Source organism: Cynoglossus semilaevis, chromosome W (genome assembly GCF_000523025.1).
Source record: "Cynoglossus semilaevis isolate Cse_v1.0 chromosome W, Cse_v1.0, whole genome shotgun sequence".
Lineage (NCBI taxonomy): Eukaryota > Metazoa > Chordata > Actinopteri > Pleuronectiformes > Cynoglossidae > Cynoglossus > Cynoglossus semilaevis.
Genome location: NC_024327.1, coordinates 517,787 through 533,851, shown reverse-complemented (window position 1 = coordinate 533,851; position 16,065 = coordinate 517,787). Strand labels below are relative to the sequence as shown.

Below are 16,065 nucleotides of genomic sequence, written 5' to 3'. Positions count from 1 at the left end.
GCAGATGATGTGGTCTTGTTGGCTTCTTCGAGCCAGGACCTGCAGCATACACTGGGGCGGTTTGCAGTCGAGTGTAAAGCCGCTGGGATGAGAATTAGCACCTCTCAGTCCCAAGCCATGGTTCTCGACAAAGGTGGTTTGCACCCTCTATGGAGGAAGTCCTGCCTCAGGTGGAGGAGTTTAAGTATCTTGAGGTCTTGTTTACGAGTGACGGTAGGATGGAACGTGAGATTGACAGGCGGATTGGTGCAGCGGCCGCAGTAATGCGGTCGCTGTATTGGTCCGTTGTGGTGAAGAAGGAGCTGAGCCGAAAGGCAAAGCTCTCGATATACCGGTCGATCTACGTTCCTGCCCTCACCTATGGTCATGAGTTGTGGGTCATGACCGAAAGAACGAGATCCCGGATACAAGCGGCTGAAATGAGCTTTCTCCGCAGGGTGGCAGAGTGCTCCCTTAGAGATAGGGTGAGGAGCTCTGTCACACAAGAAGAGCTCGAAGTAAAGCCGCTGCTCCTCCACATCAAGAGGAGTCAGCTGAGGTGGCTTGGGCATTTACATCGCATGCCCCCTGGACGACTCCCTCCTGTCCCTTTGGGAGGAGACCTAGGGGAAGACCTAGGACACACTGGAGCGACTACGTCAGGGAGCGACTACAGTACTCGGCTGGCTTGGTAACTCCTTGGGGTCCCCCCAGAAGAGCTGGAGGAAGTGTCGAGGTCGAGGGAAGTCTGGGTGTCCCTGCTCAGACTGTTGCCCCCGCGACCCGGCCCCGGATAAGCAGTTGATGATGGATTATTATTATTATTATTATCATTGTTATTATTATTATTGTTATTATTATTATTATTATTTGGTCATTTGACAAAGTGTGAAAACATTAAAATGAGCCAAGCCGACAAAGTCTGTAATACAGCTAATAAAGGATTTTGTGATAATCGAATTGATTAATTGTAATTATTAGCTGTGAAGGACAATGACTGTCATGGAGCAACACAAGGTACAGCCTTGTACTGTACGGGCATAAACACCCGTTTGGTTGTAGTATCTAAATAAACACTGTCATTTATATCAATACTGTAATTCATGTGCATCAAAGCACAGTGAGCCTGTTAATCAGCTTGTCTCTCTCAGTGTGCACAATAACAAATAGAATGGTCTCCTGATTGGGTCATCTGGTAACAGCACATGCTCCTCTCTGCACAAAGCCCAATCTGTGTGTCCTTCTCTCTCCCCCTTCTTCCAATCCTGCCTGTCACTGCATTTTGGCAAGACACACTACCTCTAGAATGTTGTAGCGTGAGCTGTCACAAAAATCCCTCACACCGATCTCCGTGCCCATGTACCACCCACTGAAGGGGCAGCCAGTGAACTCCAGGCCACCAATATCGAGCAGCATGTTGGAAACAGCCGGCAGACTGTACCATTTCAGGCCCAGGTCTTTGAACCACTCAAACCTGTGGAGGGAGAGCAAGAAGTGAGGGCTGGAAACCACTGTCGTGTCAGAGTGGGTATTTTGATCCTTCGCTGAGGTCGAACTATTGCCCCAAGTAAAAAAAAAAAAAAAAAGTGTACCTGAAGATACATGCAGTGTGCAAAACTGAGCTGGCAGAACACAAACTCACTTGTAACTCTCTCCAGGACATGTGGTGACATTGCTTTCAGTCTATTATTTACAGAGCTAGTCTAATCTCATTTGATGAGATGTGTAGTGATCATAGTCTCTGGTAAACTGCTGCCAAAGCCAAGGGCCAGTCGGTGCAGGCTAGCAAGAAAAGAGATGCCAATTTTGTGCAAGTCTGGGAGAGTGATCAGTGTGTCGGGGGATTCTGAAATGCTCGCTCTAGTAATGATGGCTCTCTCTCTGCATCTGTGTGTGTTTTCATGACGACAAAGAGTAGCAGCAATACTGTACAGAAGCTTAATGCCTCACAGCTCCAGGGCATTATGGCTTACGTTCAACGACAACTATTTTCTCAAATATAAACACATTTGCATAAAACGGGACAAAGCCTCGCACCCCGCTATTCATGGTCACCATAAAAACTGGCACAGCAGCAGATGGGGGTATTTCTAGATTATGTTATGAGAACATTGGGATTGTAATGATAACTCTATTAGAGCTCTGGCTTTGGTTCCCAAATGTTTCAGTTAAAGTTGACAAAATCCAATGATTCTGTTATTATGATTCATTATTGAAAATACCCCAAAGAGACCAGTGGAAAATACAAGATATAACACTGTCTGAAGTAGTAATTTAAATATGTGAGTCAGCGATTAAGTAATACAGGAGAAGATATAAGGACTTTACGATAAATCTAAACCTATCTAGGCCGGAGGTCAATCTCTATGCTAGGGGACACCTACATGGTGCCCAGGTGACCCTGGGCACCAAGTAGACGTCATGGACTACTTGAAGCTCCCGCAGAGGATGTTCTAAAACTAAAACTAGTCAACAAGAGGGGAAAAAATTGTGACTAACTGCATGGCTGTTGTTTTTTTTAATTAGCCGCAGTGATGTTCAAGTTGGTGCGGTTATGCTGGTAAGAAAAGTGTTTTCTACTACTGGGTCAATTTTCCACCTATATACATGACAACAACTTTTGACTACTTGCAAAAAAGGAGAAAATACAGACAGATGGTAGCACTCTTAGTTGTGATCACACAATTATCTAACATTATTGGACAACTCTCGTGTATACTGGATTACAGTGAAAAAAGATAGCACTTACTTTGGGTGTGTGATGGGCACCTCCAGGATGAGGTCTTCGGGTATTTCAAACAGTTCAGGGTCATTCCCGTTGGCTTGCAGCAGTAGGGGCAGGACATCAAAACGTGTCTTTGGGGGTTTCCATCCCAGCTGTAGGCAGATCTGCAGAGATTGAAAGCCACAATTCAGCCACATGCACCTATTCTCTACATAAATATGGTGCTGGTTTTACACCTATAGATACTCTCTGTACCTCTGTAAATTCAACGTTGGCAGGGTCGCCCAGAATTCCGCCATCGGGCTGTTTGTAGCCCGCATATCGGATCAGCTGAGAGTTCCAAACTCGAAAGTCATGTTTGCCATCTGTCCTCTGTGGAAATATTGTAATGGCTGATCTGCAAAATAAAAATAAAAAATAAAAAAATTACAATAGCTATTGCACCTATTTACAATTTTTATATGTCGAAATCTGTTCAAGTCACTTTCATTCTGCGGTGAAATCCAAGCACATTAGTCTCTGTGCATCCTTCAAAGAAACTGTGCAACAACACACAGCAGTACCTGATCTATATGAATATGTAAGTATGATAATCAACAAGGATGCTTACAGGTGGCTGGAATTATGCACGTCATCTGCCTAAAGGGATTTATCAAGACTATGTCAAACGACGCATACGGCAGTGGGTGCCGCAGCTAAGCTACTTTTAGCCAAATTCGCATCTCATGGGTGTTGTAGTGTCACGTCCATTTACAATTCCGCTAAGCTGGTTGTAGAGTCACTGTGAGGTTAGAGCAGCTGGTAAGGATCGGATGCAGCCGCGCTCACAGTCAACAGCTGTAACAGCTGTAGTAATTTTATATTTTCAGTACAGTATAGTATATTTGAAACTGTCCATGATTTTCTAGGTACTAGTAAGATAAATGTTGACAGAGGCCGCACGAAAGCCTGATTTTAAATAGGAAAATCCATAGGAGTGAAATTCTTATTGAAGGTCAAGTTTAAAAATAGGCCAATGAAATACGAGCTAAGTCACTGTAACTCAATAATAATGATAGAACCCACTATTATTAAGCTAATCATTTTTGTCAACGTTTATTTTTTTAATTTATCTTCAGCAAATTCGAAAAAAACAAAAATAAAACTATGGATTTAATTCTGATTTGACAAAAACCTACATACTGTATATGTGGCATAACTACTGTGTGAATTGTACTTGACTTTGAAGTACTAACAAAGATCATGAGTCACCGATATATTGGGCAATGACAGTACTGTAAGCCACCCAAATGTGTACTTTTTGAAAATTAAACAATTTCTTGTAATATACTAAAGAGTTTGGGAGACAACTGAAACCTAACTACTGAATCTCTTTCAGCTTTTCCCTTCATCAGCGGTTGCCACAGCAGTAGTCAGCGTAGTAATTTGGCAAAGATGTACACCAGATGTCCTTCCTGAGACAACTCTCAGGTAGAATAGGAACCCATAACCTAGCACATGGCAGGCAAGAATCCTAATTAAAAAAAACAAGAAACAAATAACAAAAGGTAGATGTATATCTGCAAAATGATAGAATTGCAAAGTATAACTTAAAATGCTTTGTGGAAATGATGGATTTTAGCCTTTACTATGCATCTTGAGGTTCACTTGATGCCAGGGTCATGAGTTGCTTTAAAAACATCCGTGAAGTGGTTGTTGTCAACAATATTAATCAGTCAACGGTCCCTCACAATCAATTTAACATTTGTGTCAGTCATAGACCTACTGACTGCCCTGCGGTCTGTGAGGCTGGTCCGACACAAGCCGGGCCTCAGACCTGAAGTTGAAGCCTCCGCAAACACAATCACTTGATAATTTAAGTTCCAGGTTTAAAGGCAAACCTTCACCCACAAATGATAAAATGTGCATCATCTGCGTATTTGAGCAATGAAGTGGACTGTAAAGCAGATGTGTAAGGCAAACTTTTAGGCAACTGGACGTGAAATTTTCTCAAAGACGTCTGTCTCGACTGTTTACACTTCCCCAGTTGACCCCAACGGCCCACCCAACAGGGGGGAGCTGAGGTAGCCTTATTCTTTGTCACACCCAGAATATACGTATATTTGCTGTACCCTAAACCACCACCAGTTAGAACTGAAGAAGCCTCTTGGATGAGAAACGTCTTCTTTGAGAAAATTTCATGTCCAGTTGCCTAACAGAACTCTTCAACCTTGACCATGACCTGGATGACTGAGAATCTTTATAGACAATTGACATCTGGATTTTTTTTTTCATAAAATCTTTCAGCCCTCCTACCGAAAATAAATCTACAATCTTCTGGCTTTGTTTACATATATAGAAATCCATGACACTGACAAAAACAATCCAAAAACTGTTGTCTGTGTTCATCTGTGTATCCATATTCATCGTCCTGTTAGCTCTTAATAACATCTGTGCATGAGCTGTCCCTTCCAAGGCCGGCTCATAGTGTAGTGGGGAGTGGGGAGCCATCCATCATCTCTCCGTCATCATCTTATCATCTAAATATGAGATGTCACATGTGATTAGGACTTGGCAAAAAGTAAGTGAGAGCTGTGTAGGTCTGACAAATGACTGCTTGTTAGCAAGGTCTGCCACGGTGCCAACAGGGCAGTTATTGGTGCCGTAACACTGACAGACGGGCAGCAGACAGTGTCAGATACAGTGTTAAGAGACAGAGCGTGCGTTGACAGATGGGAGAGTGGGTCAAGTCTGAGTAGTCAGGGATGGAGAGGGCCGATGAGATTCATGAAGGGGACAGATGGGAAGAGGAACGAGAGGGATAGAACGGAGAAGACAAAAGGACTCGTACAAAAGGGACGAAAAGAAAACAGAAAGCAGAAGCTAAGTACAGAGTAAAAAAGTGATTGCTTGTTTGTTTTTGTTTTTTTTTTACCTCAGGTTGCCTTTGTTGGTTGCATATTTGATATGGTTACAGATGTAGTTGTACATTCCATGAGCTGTTGTGCAGTCTCTAGCATCAAACACCTGAGGAACAATTTAAAAAACACACACTCTTTAGTCTTTCAAATGCAGATTTTTTTTTTCTCATAGATACCGTAAAGAAATGTGTCTTCCAAGGTGAAGAATTTCCCTGAAAAACTACAGGAATTATTTCACAATAATTAAAAAACAATGATTAGAAAAAAATTTGAATTCCCTTATTGGTCCTACAATAGGGAAATTCAGTTCGAGACTTTGCAATTCACAAAACCTGCCTCAGGGGGCGCCATTAAGTATGTGTGTAAGGCCAATGTGTAAGGCAGGTGTGATAACCTCTCTACCAGGGGTCACCAACGTGATGCTCGGGAGCACCTGGTAGCTCTTGTCGACTACCAAAGGTGCCCGTGTTGTATGTTCTGAAAATAAAACTAGTCAACAAGAGGTACTCTTACCTCTTACAAAAATTGTATTTACTAGTGTCAACCATCGTATGTCCCACAACTAATTATTAGTAGCTCTTCATATTACTAAGTGCTTTTGAAGTAGCTCTCAGTTTCAAAAAGGTTGGTGACCCCTGCACTATATATATGAGTTGATAACAGACATTAAAATAAAGGGACCTGTAGCAAGAAGAAATGAGAACTAAGAATTTGTAAGATCTACATGAAAAGTAAGATCTTTTGAAAATACCAAATAACACATTTGAAATTTTTCACATCCCAGTCATTTCTTACTGCTGACGGTTCTGATAAATGATCGATGGAACACTTTGAGTTACCTCCCCTTAATATAAATAGATTGATTTGAGCTGACTGACTGACTGATGATGTGTCACAGTGTGGTGTAATTCGCAGCGTTCATGCTTTCATCGTTACGTGTCATTGTTAATGGTGCAAAAAATGATGTACGTGAAGTTTTCCCGCTGCGTTGCATTATCCTTTTGTGGATTTGTAACAGCATGGATAGCTTTTAGCCTGGTCCTGACATTAATATCAAAGAAGAAAGACTTGAAGACGTGAGTAGTTCGAATCTTTAACCCTTGTGTGGTCCTTCGAATTTTTGTACACACCGTTTGTCCTTGCAATGATTTTCATCTTGTCCCAGAATATGAGAATAAATGAATATGAGGAAAAGTTGGCACAAGTCATGCAGTACAGGAACATGCACACGCACGCATACTCACGCACGCATGCACACACACAAACACAAAGACATATTGGGTCTAGGTGACCTGGGGGTCTTTACAAGGGGACTTTACAAGGGTTAAAGTCTTTTTTTGTCATGTCAAACCATTGTTACGTTTTCCTGTCTATTTCCTGTGAATTTGATAGTCAGACCACAAAGTCTTCTGGGACTAACCTACTCGCACCGGTGTTAGCTTTAGAGTTAGCCTTCTCTTACCTGAAGCTTGGACCACTGGATCCTTCCTACACATCGGGCAGCATTTCTCCAGCCATGTTTGGCTCCATAAATCAATTCAGTGTCCTTCAGCTGGTACGTTCCGATAGTATCGATGTCCTTGGTCATCTCCTCCAGTCTGTCCACGTGAGCCTTTGAGCCATGTCTGTTAAAATTAAGGATACAGTTTATGGTTACTCAACATTCCGGTCTTCAAACAGCAGGGTGGGCTCACCTCTTGATGGAGGAGTAGTACTGGTCTATGAAGTCTGTGGCCAGCGCGAGCCGCTCCTCTTTGGATCTGACGTCATCTGGTTTGCGTACAAGATGGTTTGGCATCATCACAGATCCCAGGCACGCATTTTCTGGGCAGACTGGCATCTGAAAGATGCAGGATGACGGATGAGGAGTGAGATTTAAGGTGTGTTTTGTTTCGTGTTTTGTGCTCGAAGTCAAGTCGACATTGACAGAGGAGGAACTACACAGATCCACACGTCCAGCGCTAACTTTCCACACAGTTTTGTAGCTTTTCCTAATTTAGACAACACAGCTGTCAGTTGTTCAATCAGATCTCAGTGAGATGCTCGTATCTCAAATCACTTTTTGACAGTTCCATCCTCCAAGACGGACAGCACCAAGATCCTCTGATCACTTAGCAACTAATTTTCGTCCTTCTGAGCACCTGTAACAAATGACAGGCGGCTCGGTGTGTTCTTGTGCAATTGCTCCTTCCACGTTGACTTTGCGTGACTATGACTGTTGGTTCAGTCAACGGTAAAATATCAGCGTAAGCCAATCAGAGCTGACACACGCTTTTTTTTCACCCATTGACTAACAGAGGTGTCTTTTTAATGACTTTTGCAATGTAGGCATTAAGTATTAATGTGTAAAACTGGTAAAACAATTACAAAAAGATAAGCCCAAACCCAAACTTAAACCTAGTACTTAGTACTGCTAGTGGTACGCTCGTTAGCCCAGTCTATTTTTAAAAAAGACAGTTGAAACGTTGTAGAAACGTTGTAGGTGTAGAAGCCAGGTGAAAGGTTTATGGAGTAAACTTTCCAACTCCTAACCTGAGCCGACATCAGGAAAGGCATCCTGTGGATAAAACTGTTCCAATGACAATGTACGAGCTAACTTGACGCGGCTAACCCTGCATGTCAGTATTCAGGGTGATTAGGCCATAATGCATGCCACAATAAATTTCTTAGCAAAATGAGCTTCAAATGCCGAATGCATACAAAACATCACATTAGTTTGATGATTTATTTTATTACATCATTCACACATGGCTGCTCTGAATGTTAATTCAGTCAGTGAAGTATGTGGAAGGAAGGGTCTTCAGAGAGGAAACACAGAGCGACAAACAGATGCTGGAGAAATTGCTCATAGCTGGGAGCAGCCTTGTGTGGTTAGTTAAATATGACGGGAGTTGAAGTCAGCTCTCACTCCGGCCTCTGGTAAATGCTTTCACTTACTTTTGCATAAATTAAGGAGTGAGTGAAATTAGATGACAGAAATGATGGCAATGCCGTGTAGTCGACGCCGTTACACAACCCTGATGTTGCTAAAATTGGCACGTTGAACTGATCCGCCCACTTGTACTGTTCATACACACACCATGAGCTGGCGGCCCGACCATTATAAATCTACATGTTCCCTTCCAACAAATCCAACCAAGAGAAACAGGCGATGACAAAAACAGCTAACTAGCTTGGCTAACACAACATCATCCAGTCAAAACAAAAGGAAGACGGAAAGTTGAGCCACAAAATACTCAGAAGAAGAAACAAAAAAAATGATATAATTTCAATAAAAAAGAGGGAGAAAATTAGAAGATGAAGATTATGGAGTGACGCAGTGGAAGTACGGGAAGTGGATGGGGAAAAGCAGCACGTGTTAAAAATAAAACAATTAAATCACTCTTTCTCCGGCACATCCGCTCATCATACTGCTCTGGGCATTCATGCCATCCAGCTGTCCCTTTGGAGAGACACAGCATCCTCGTAAAGAGTCACGTCTGTGATATATAATAAATCTGAAGATGCCGTTGTGAGCCATTTATTAGGACCCACAAAACAGTCTGTTCAATGTGACGCTACTGTGATTAGTGACTTCTGACTTCCTGTTGATACGTAGCTGCGGTGTTTTGGGGGGTCAAGTCATTGTTAAAAGTGGAGTTAAACACCTTAAACTATATGCTAACTCGGTGATTTTCAAAGTGGGGGCCGCCAGAAAATTGTAAGGAAGATAAGGCAAAAAAAAAAAAAAAATCCAACTGTTAGTTGTAAGCTTTTTCTTTGCGCTTGCAAGATGTTTCGTTCCTCAACTTGAGACCTGTGACTCCTTTTCTTTTTCTTTTTTTTCCTTTTCTGGGGACCCGTATTTTAAAAGTCACAAACCTTCATGACCCAAGTCAATAGACATTATTCGTAAACTCCTGGGAAACATGATGCAAGACGACCCAAAAAAAAAAAAAAAATCTCTTGCGACCCACCTGAAGGGCGCAACCCAGTCTTTGGGAAACAATTGTCTAGAGAAATATAACTACTAGGTTTCCCTCTTACATCAACCAGAAACTAATGAAGTTCCTCAGTTGAGGAACGTCTTTCAAGCTCAAAGAAAAGGTCCAGTTGCTTATAACTAAACTCTATGGATAACATGACCTGGATCAATGAGAATCATGCCATAATGATTGGATTCTCAAGTTTCCCCTGATTGACCTCAACTGTCACCCTGTTCATCACTGTTCCAAATAAGTTGCGATCTTATGCTTAGTGGAATTCTGACCTCAAATTGTACCCATCTGTCCCTCTGACTGCACATCCGACCTTTGTCTTAAATGCTCATGGACTTTTCTGTGGAGTGTGTGTATTTTAATTTTTTTTTCAGGCTTGCAGGATTAAAGAGGGTTAAATTCCTTGTTTTTCTAAGTAGAAGAAACTTTTTTTTACTTTGTGACAGTAGGAACTATTCACTTACAGAACTGTTTCTTGTTCTTACTCGTCAGTTCTCCCATTTCCCAGGTTTTTTCTAACATCTCTTTTTAAAAGTGTTTGCTTGTGCATAACTATAAATAGTTCATGCAGAACACACTCCACCAGATGAACACTACAGAGAGAGAGAGGAAAAAGGGCTCCATGCTGAGCTATTATTTTTTGATCTACGTGACTTGAAGATGATGTGTCGGTGAGACTGGAGGCTAAATGTTTGTTCAGTCGACTGCATTTATTGTTCCTCACTGCCTGCGATATGCAGTACTCACAAAGTACTTTTGAAGGGACAGTTACAGTATCTGTCATCTTGTGTTAGCTGATTCAGAGCCTGAAAGCTGCCCTAACATGTGAAGACTGACACCGAGGGTTTCAGCTTGTCTCCTTTGTCTCCAACATCCTCTGGCCAATGCGTTACAACTGCATTACCTTTTGCTGATCACCTGGTGTCAGTATGTTACAATTTTTTTGTCTTCTCTAAAACCTAATGATCGAGTGAAGTGGCCAATTATTTTTCCGACCAGTGGGCCTCAAACAGCGACATGTGACATGTGAACTTTGCCAACAAGCTGCACTGTCTATATTTTGGTTTGGTCAGCATGTATAATCTAACGGACTGTCATTTCTATGTTAGCAATGCGCTAATAAGCAGTTAGCAGGAAGCTTACTTTTCTACCCTTTGGGCTATTGACTCAAAAAGTTACTTTAACAAGCCCTGTGACATAATTGTCTGTGTTTTACTGCTGTTTCTTTGTGAGTGATAAGTTGTGCAGATTTGAAAACCATATCAATAAACGGCTTTTTTTTTTTTTTACAAAACCACTTGCAGTACATTTTGATAACAGCGATACAGAAGCACAAAGTTTAGTTTAATATCGGAGTTTAAATGAGCCTACCTTTATGGAGCTGTGATGGAGTGTGTCATTGAACATGATGCCAGTCTCCCAGTTCTTTATCTTCACGAACCGTGGACATTTGGAAGGACTGCCATTCTGTAGTGTCTTCGTGGGGGAGATGCTGTCCTGCTGCGGTGGCTAAAAAATAAAAAATGATAATTTAACTAATTTCATACACTTATTTCATCAATGAAAATGTATCTCAAATCAGAGAATTGTAAGATAAATGTTCTAATTCAAGCTGTCAAAAGAGGTGTCTGAACAATATTTAACAGATTTTTACCATCATATTTTTTGTCAAACATTGAGCTGAGTGGTGTCATTTGATCATGTTTCCAAAAGTAAAAAAAAATGTACATTTGGAAATCAAATCCAAGAGCATCTGGACACAAGTTCTGCCACAAAAATGATTTTTTTAAATTGTTTTTGTAATTGACTCGTTCTCTCATTGAGCTACAGTGGTGTAGTGTTAAGAACACACTTGCCACTAGAGGGCTTCAGGTTGGGTTGTTCAAAAATCTGCCAAATACTATGCCGGCTACAGCTCTGGTGCCCCCTGATGAAGTTACAAAACAAAAGTGATTTTTTTTATTGTTTCTCTTCTGTTTTTTCTCTTCTCTCTATTTCCAGCCCAGGGTAAAGGTAATTAGCAGCAGCAGGTTGGGGAGGATGCTAACTCTGGGCTGGTTGGGTTCAACCAATATCCACTGATGAATGACTGCAATTTATCCCCACAGTCAACCGTATGAGTTCCCACACAAAGGCACCGAGTGGTTGCTCCAGATCGAGGGTTAATCAATCCAAGCCCTTGAAAGCTTTTTTTTTCTTTTAAAGTCATCGGCACCACATTGTTGCTGGTACACTGGTGCTGATTCTGAACCACTGTGTAACAATCATGTTCCATCCCAGGGAGGTGATTGTGTGTCCTCCAAAACAGCAGTGAGAGATGAGGGCCTTTGAATCCAATAGGACCCCGAACACACCGTCACAGAAACTTAAAAGCACACTTCCTGCGGCTTCCTCATGCTCCAACAGTCGTTGTGCCTAGCCCAGATATGACACGTTGTTATGACGGAGGTTCAAGACAGAAGATGAAGATCAGTGTACCGTGAAGTGACTCTGAGTCAAATAGACACGAGAAGTCAGACGCAGACGATTTGTGCCTGACTGGAAGCCGTGGCTCTGGCATTTACATTTAGGAAAGTTTTTTCCTATAAACGCTACAAGCGTCATGCAGTGATCTGAACAACCGGTGAATGTCAGCCTACATTGCCTGTACTTAACCCACACTAATGCACTGATGTCAATGTCACGATATACTGAAAATGTATATATAGGTGTCTCACTGTCATGACTTAAACTGTGGATGTACTGGACGAGTGCAGCCTTGGGGATAAAAATTACGGATTTCAACTAATTAGATGGAAGATAATTACACAGTGGGGTGTAATCAATACAGTACTCCAGGAAAAAAACTCAAAGTTTTTCCATTTCCGCAAAAATTATAAACATTCTTTACCTACATGGGTGGGATTTTCTATCGTGGGTCGACTTTTTGTCTTTTGTTTTTATTTACTTTGCCCTTTTTTAAGATATCATATTTTTTCCATGTAAAGTTATATCCAGTGGGTGGCAGTATTGCAAGTTAAAATAGCTAAAATACAGAAAAAAGGATTAGAAAATGCACTTCTGCATTTCTTTTCTTCATTGAAGTTTGATTTATTTTTGCATCCTTTTATTACTACCCCAATGGAGGGGGTGTGTGCAGTGGAGGCAACAAAACAATCGAATGCCCCCGAGTGTCGTCTACAGGAGCCATAATAAATTAGCAGGAACTAATCTCCTGAGCCATCCTCTCCTTAAATCCAACCCACATCAGTTCCACCAGCAGCTGCACACACTAACCCTTCCCCCCATTCAGTCCCATTAGCGTTGGACGTCACAAAGGCGTCCTATGTGCAGATTACAAAGCTTTCCCTGCCACAGACCTGAGACCAGACCCCGCTGCCGCCGAGCCATAAACCGGATTTAATCTAGTAGCAGCTTGCCACCGGAAGGAGGTGATGATATCTTAAGCCCAGGCTTTAGTAATAAGAGTAAAGCGATATTAGAAATATGCCAGTGAATACAAACTTCCACTGAAGTGACAAAGGGAGTAAAAGGAGCCGTGGATGCAGAGCACAGCTACACTAGCCTCATTTACAGCAAACACCCGGACCAGAGGCTGAGAGAATTTCACGTTCTGCACAGATTCATTATTATTACCATCTTTCTAAGGCGGAAGTTTCTCTTCTGTGTTCAGTATATCTTTACCTTGCCATTGTCAGTGTTGTTGGCCACCCGTGGCATGTTTTCCATCAGTCTGTCGTTATGTGACACCGGCTGGGGCGATGTACCATTTCCCACGCCAAGGTCCCTGGAAGTGACAAACAGTTATCTGTCAGATGTGTGAGCTCGCACCAGGTGCAAAAACTCTTTTTTCATCTTGAGGATCAGAGCCGAACCAAGGCATCAAGTGGTTTTTTTTCTCCTTTTGCAATAAACGAAAATATTACCAGTTTCAGCTGTGTGTCTGTACATGGTAACAGCCGAGGGCAGCTGAGGTTATCAGTGTCTGACTGTTGCTGCAGAGACGTCTCTAACATATGGTTGAGATTCAGCTCTTTCCCATTGTAGCAAAGGGCTATAACTTTGGTCATGTTTATTTACTTTTGAACGTAGTGGAAACACGATGTCAGACGTGTAGCTTATACATGATATGACCCACCTTAAACTGACACTGATACTGATACTTATTTTTAGAACATTTTAAACCCTCACATAAACCATTTAACTTTCAGTTTTTTTTTAATTGTTTTTTAAGGCCCAAAACAAAAAAAGTTGCTACTTTGTTGATTTTGATTGAGGGCAACATGATGGAGTAGGTTTCTTGAAGACGTTTCACCTCTTATCCAAGAGGCTTCTTCTGTTCTCTGCTCTTGGAAAAGAGATGAATCGTATTCGTAATCGTAAGAAACCTTATCCGTCCAGTTGCCCTTGATGTAACTATTTTTGGATAAGATGACCTGGATGACTGATAACCTACACAGACATAATTAAATCTGACAACGCTGTACAGAGTAACTAAATAATAATTATTATTATTTTCCATAAAAGAAAAAACAGGAAAATGGGGGGGGGGGTCTAATAACTTAAGAATCTAAACCAGTGGTCCTTAACCTCGATGAGTAAGTCTCAGGGGTTCGGCAGAGGACAAGACACACACCCAACTCATATGATTCGGGATGACACGCCCCGCTTGGCCATCACTGGCTGCAGGTGATCACGCTACATTGCTTGGCATATCTGTGCTTCATGATTTGCAATGCCAAGTTGAGCAATTCTAGTCTAGCCCCAGCAAAACTAAAAATAAAGAAGGGTTTGATGAATGCGCATATAAAACTGGTGGGGTTCAGTACCTCCAACAAGGTTAAGAACCACTGATCTAAGCCACGGCAAGAGGCAATGATTGGCCCACATATAAAACTGTTTCAGTTTGACAACTCCAATCAAGATTATTAGTTATTTCAAAGTACTTGTCCAAGAATGATCAGAGCTTTTATCTAATAATTTAATTTGAAAAATTTACATGAATCATGTTTTACTTCTTCTTTTCCTACTGTACTGGTTTCACAGTATTCACACCGCGGTGTATTTTTAGAGACTCACTATTTTTTTTCTGCATTATTACCATTAAAAACTTCGCGAATCAGGTCGTCATGGTTACCGTGCTCGGTCATGTAAACTGTTGAAACCAAAGCTGAACAAATATACGTGGCTGCGTTTCAGCTTCTTTTTTTTTACCCTAGTTACCCCCTTCTCATCTCCACAAATTAATAAACCCATGTGTATGATATCCTCCCCACCCCACACACCAGACAGATTTGTGACAGGCATGTGTCGATGCTAAATTCTTCAATCCCTCTTTCTTTTACACTCTCTGTCACACTTAATCTCTTTATTGCTGCAATCAAATGCATAGTCACCCCCACCCCCCAGACCAGAGATGGATTTCAAATGCACTTGAACAAGAGCTTAGCTGTGTTTGTCGTATCTCGCCGACAGTGCAGTCAATCAAAGTTTTTATCTCCACAACTCCAGTGTGGCTTCGGTGAGGACACACAAAGCCTGGGGTCAAAAGCTTCGACAGGATATTTAAAAAACAAGCAAACAAACTAAAAAACCTAACTTCCACATGCTTAAGACGTTTTATCTTCTTTTGTCTTGCCTCAGTCACATGTGCACCCTCGCTACGCCCGTGAATCACTGAGTGGACTCAGGAAGGGGGAGGAAAGCACCACAGTGGTCGAGAACAAGATATTGATTCAGAGACCGGCGCCACAATTAGATTTCAATTGGCAGTGGGAGTACAGCCAATGCCAATAACAGCGGTGGCTGCGCCGCACACTCCCGGAGAGACGGAGAGGGAATTACTGGCACAGACTGAGGAGCTGTACGACAAACACAAAGTGAAAATCAGTTTTCCAGTCGTGTTTTAACTCACCCTGTGACCCTTCAGAACTATTTTAATTTTAGAAATATTATCCTTTCATCCAGCTCTGTATTAATAGAGTTGACTCTAACAGTACTGAGGAGCAAAAGCGTTGACGCTGCTTGCAGTTGTAGCATCAACAAAATACAGTTGGTACCCCAAAGAGAACAAATATATATTTAACGTTTGCTACGTCTGAGTTTCAGAAAGCGGTTGTATCTCGTCACATGCTCAAAATAGCTTGACAAGTGCCCTGCAACATGTCATGGTCAATTTGAAGAAAAAATTGTTTGTGTGTAATAGGAATTGTGGCGGAAAAGGTTATAGATTAGTAGTCCTGCAGTCACAAATGTACAACACTATTAGAATACGACTAGCAGTGTGTGCTAACTGTTACAGTTATCGTATCTGAGTCTTTTAGACTATAGACTATATACAGTATACTTTAGACTATATCTTATTTTTCTTTCAGCTTCTTTGTCCCCTTTTCAGGGGTTGCCACAGCAAATCATTGATTTCCATCTCTCCCTGTTCTCTGTATCTTCTACTCTAACTCCAACTATCTGCATGTCCTCCCTCACT

At 41.7% G+C, this 16,065-nt stretch overlaps 1 protein-coding gene across 1 annotated transcript in view; it reads right to left on the bottom strand.

The window, feature by feature from the left end:
• The window catches only part of LOC103396877 (nitric oxide synthase, brain-like), a 44,256-nt gene that overhangs the window by 24,149 nt on the left and 4,042 nt on the right, over positions 1 to 16,065 (bottom strand). Inside the window, 8 exon segments of the mRNA XM_025052857.1 lie at positions 1,279 to 1,453; positions 2,729 to 2,868; positions 2,960 to 3,101; positions 5,619 to 5,710; positions 7,067 to 7,229; positions 7,299 to 7,444; positions 10,953 to 11,090; positions 13,266 to 13,368. Coding sequence (XP_024908625.1) covers positions 1,279 to 1,453; positions 2,729 to 2,868; positions 2,960 to 3,101; positions 5,619 to 5,710; positions 7,067 to 7,229; positions 7,299 to 7,444; positions 10,953 to 11,090; positions 13,266 to 13,368 — 1,099 coding nt within the window.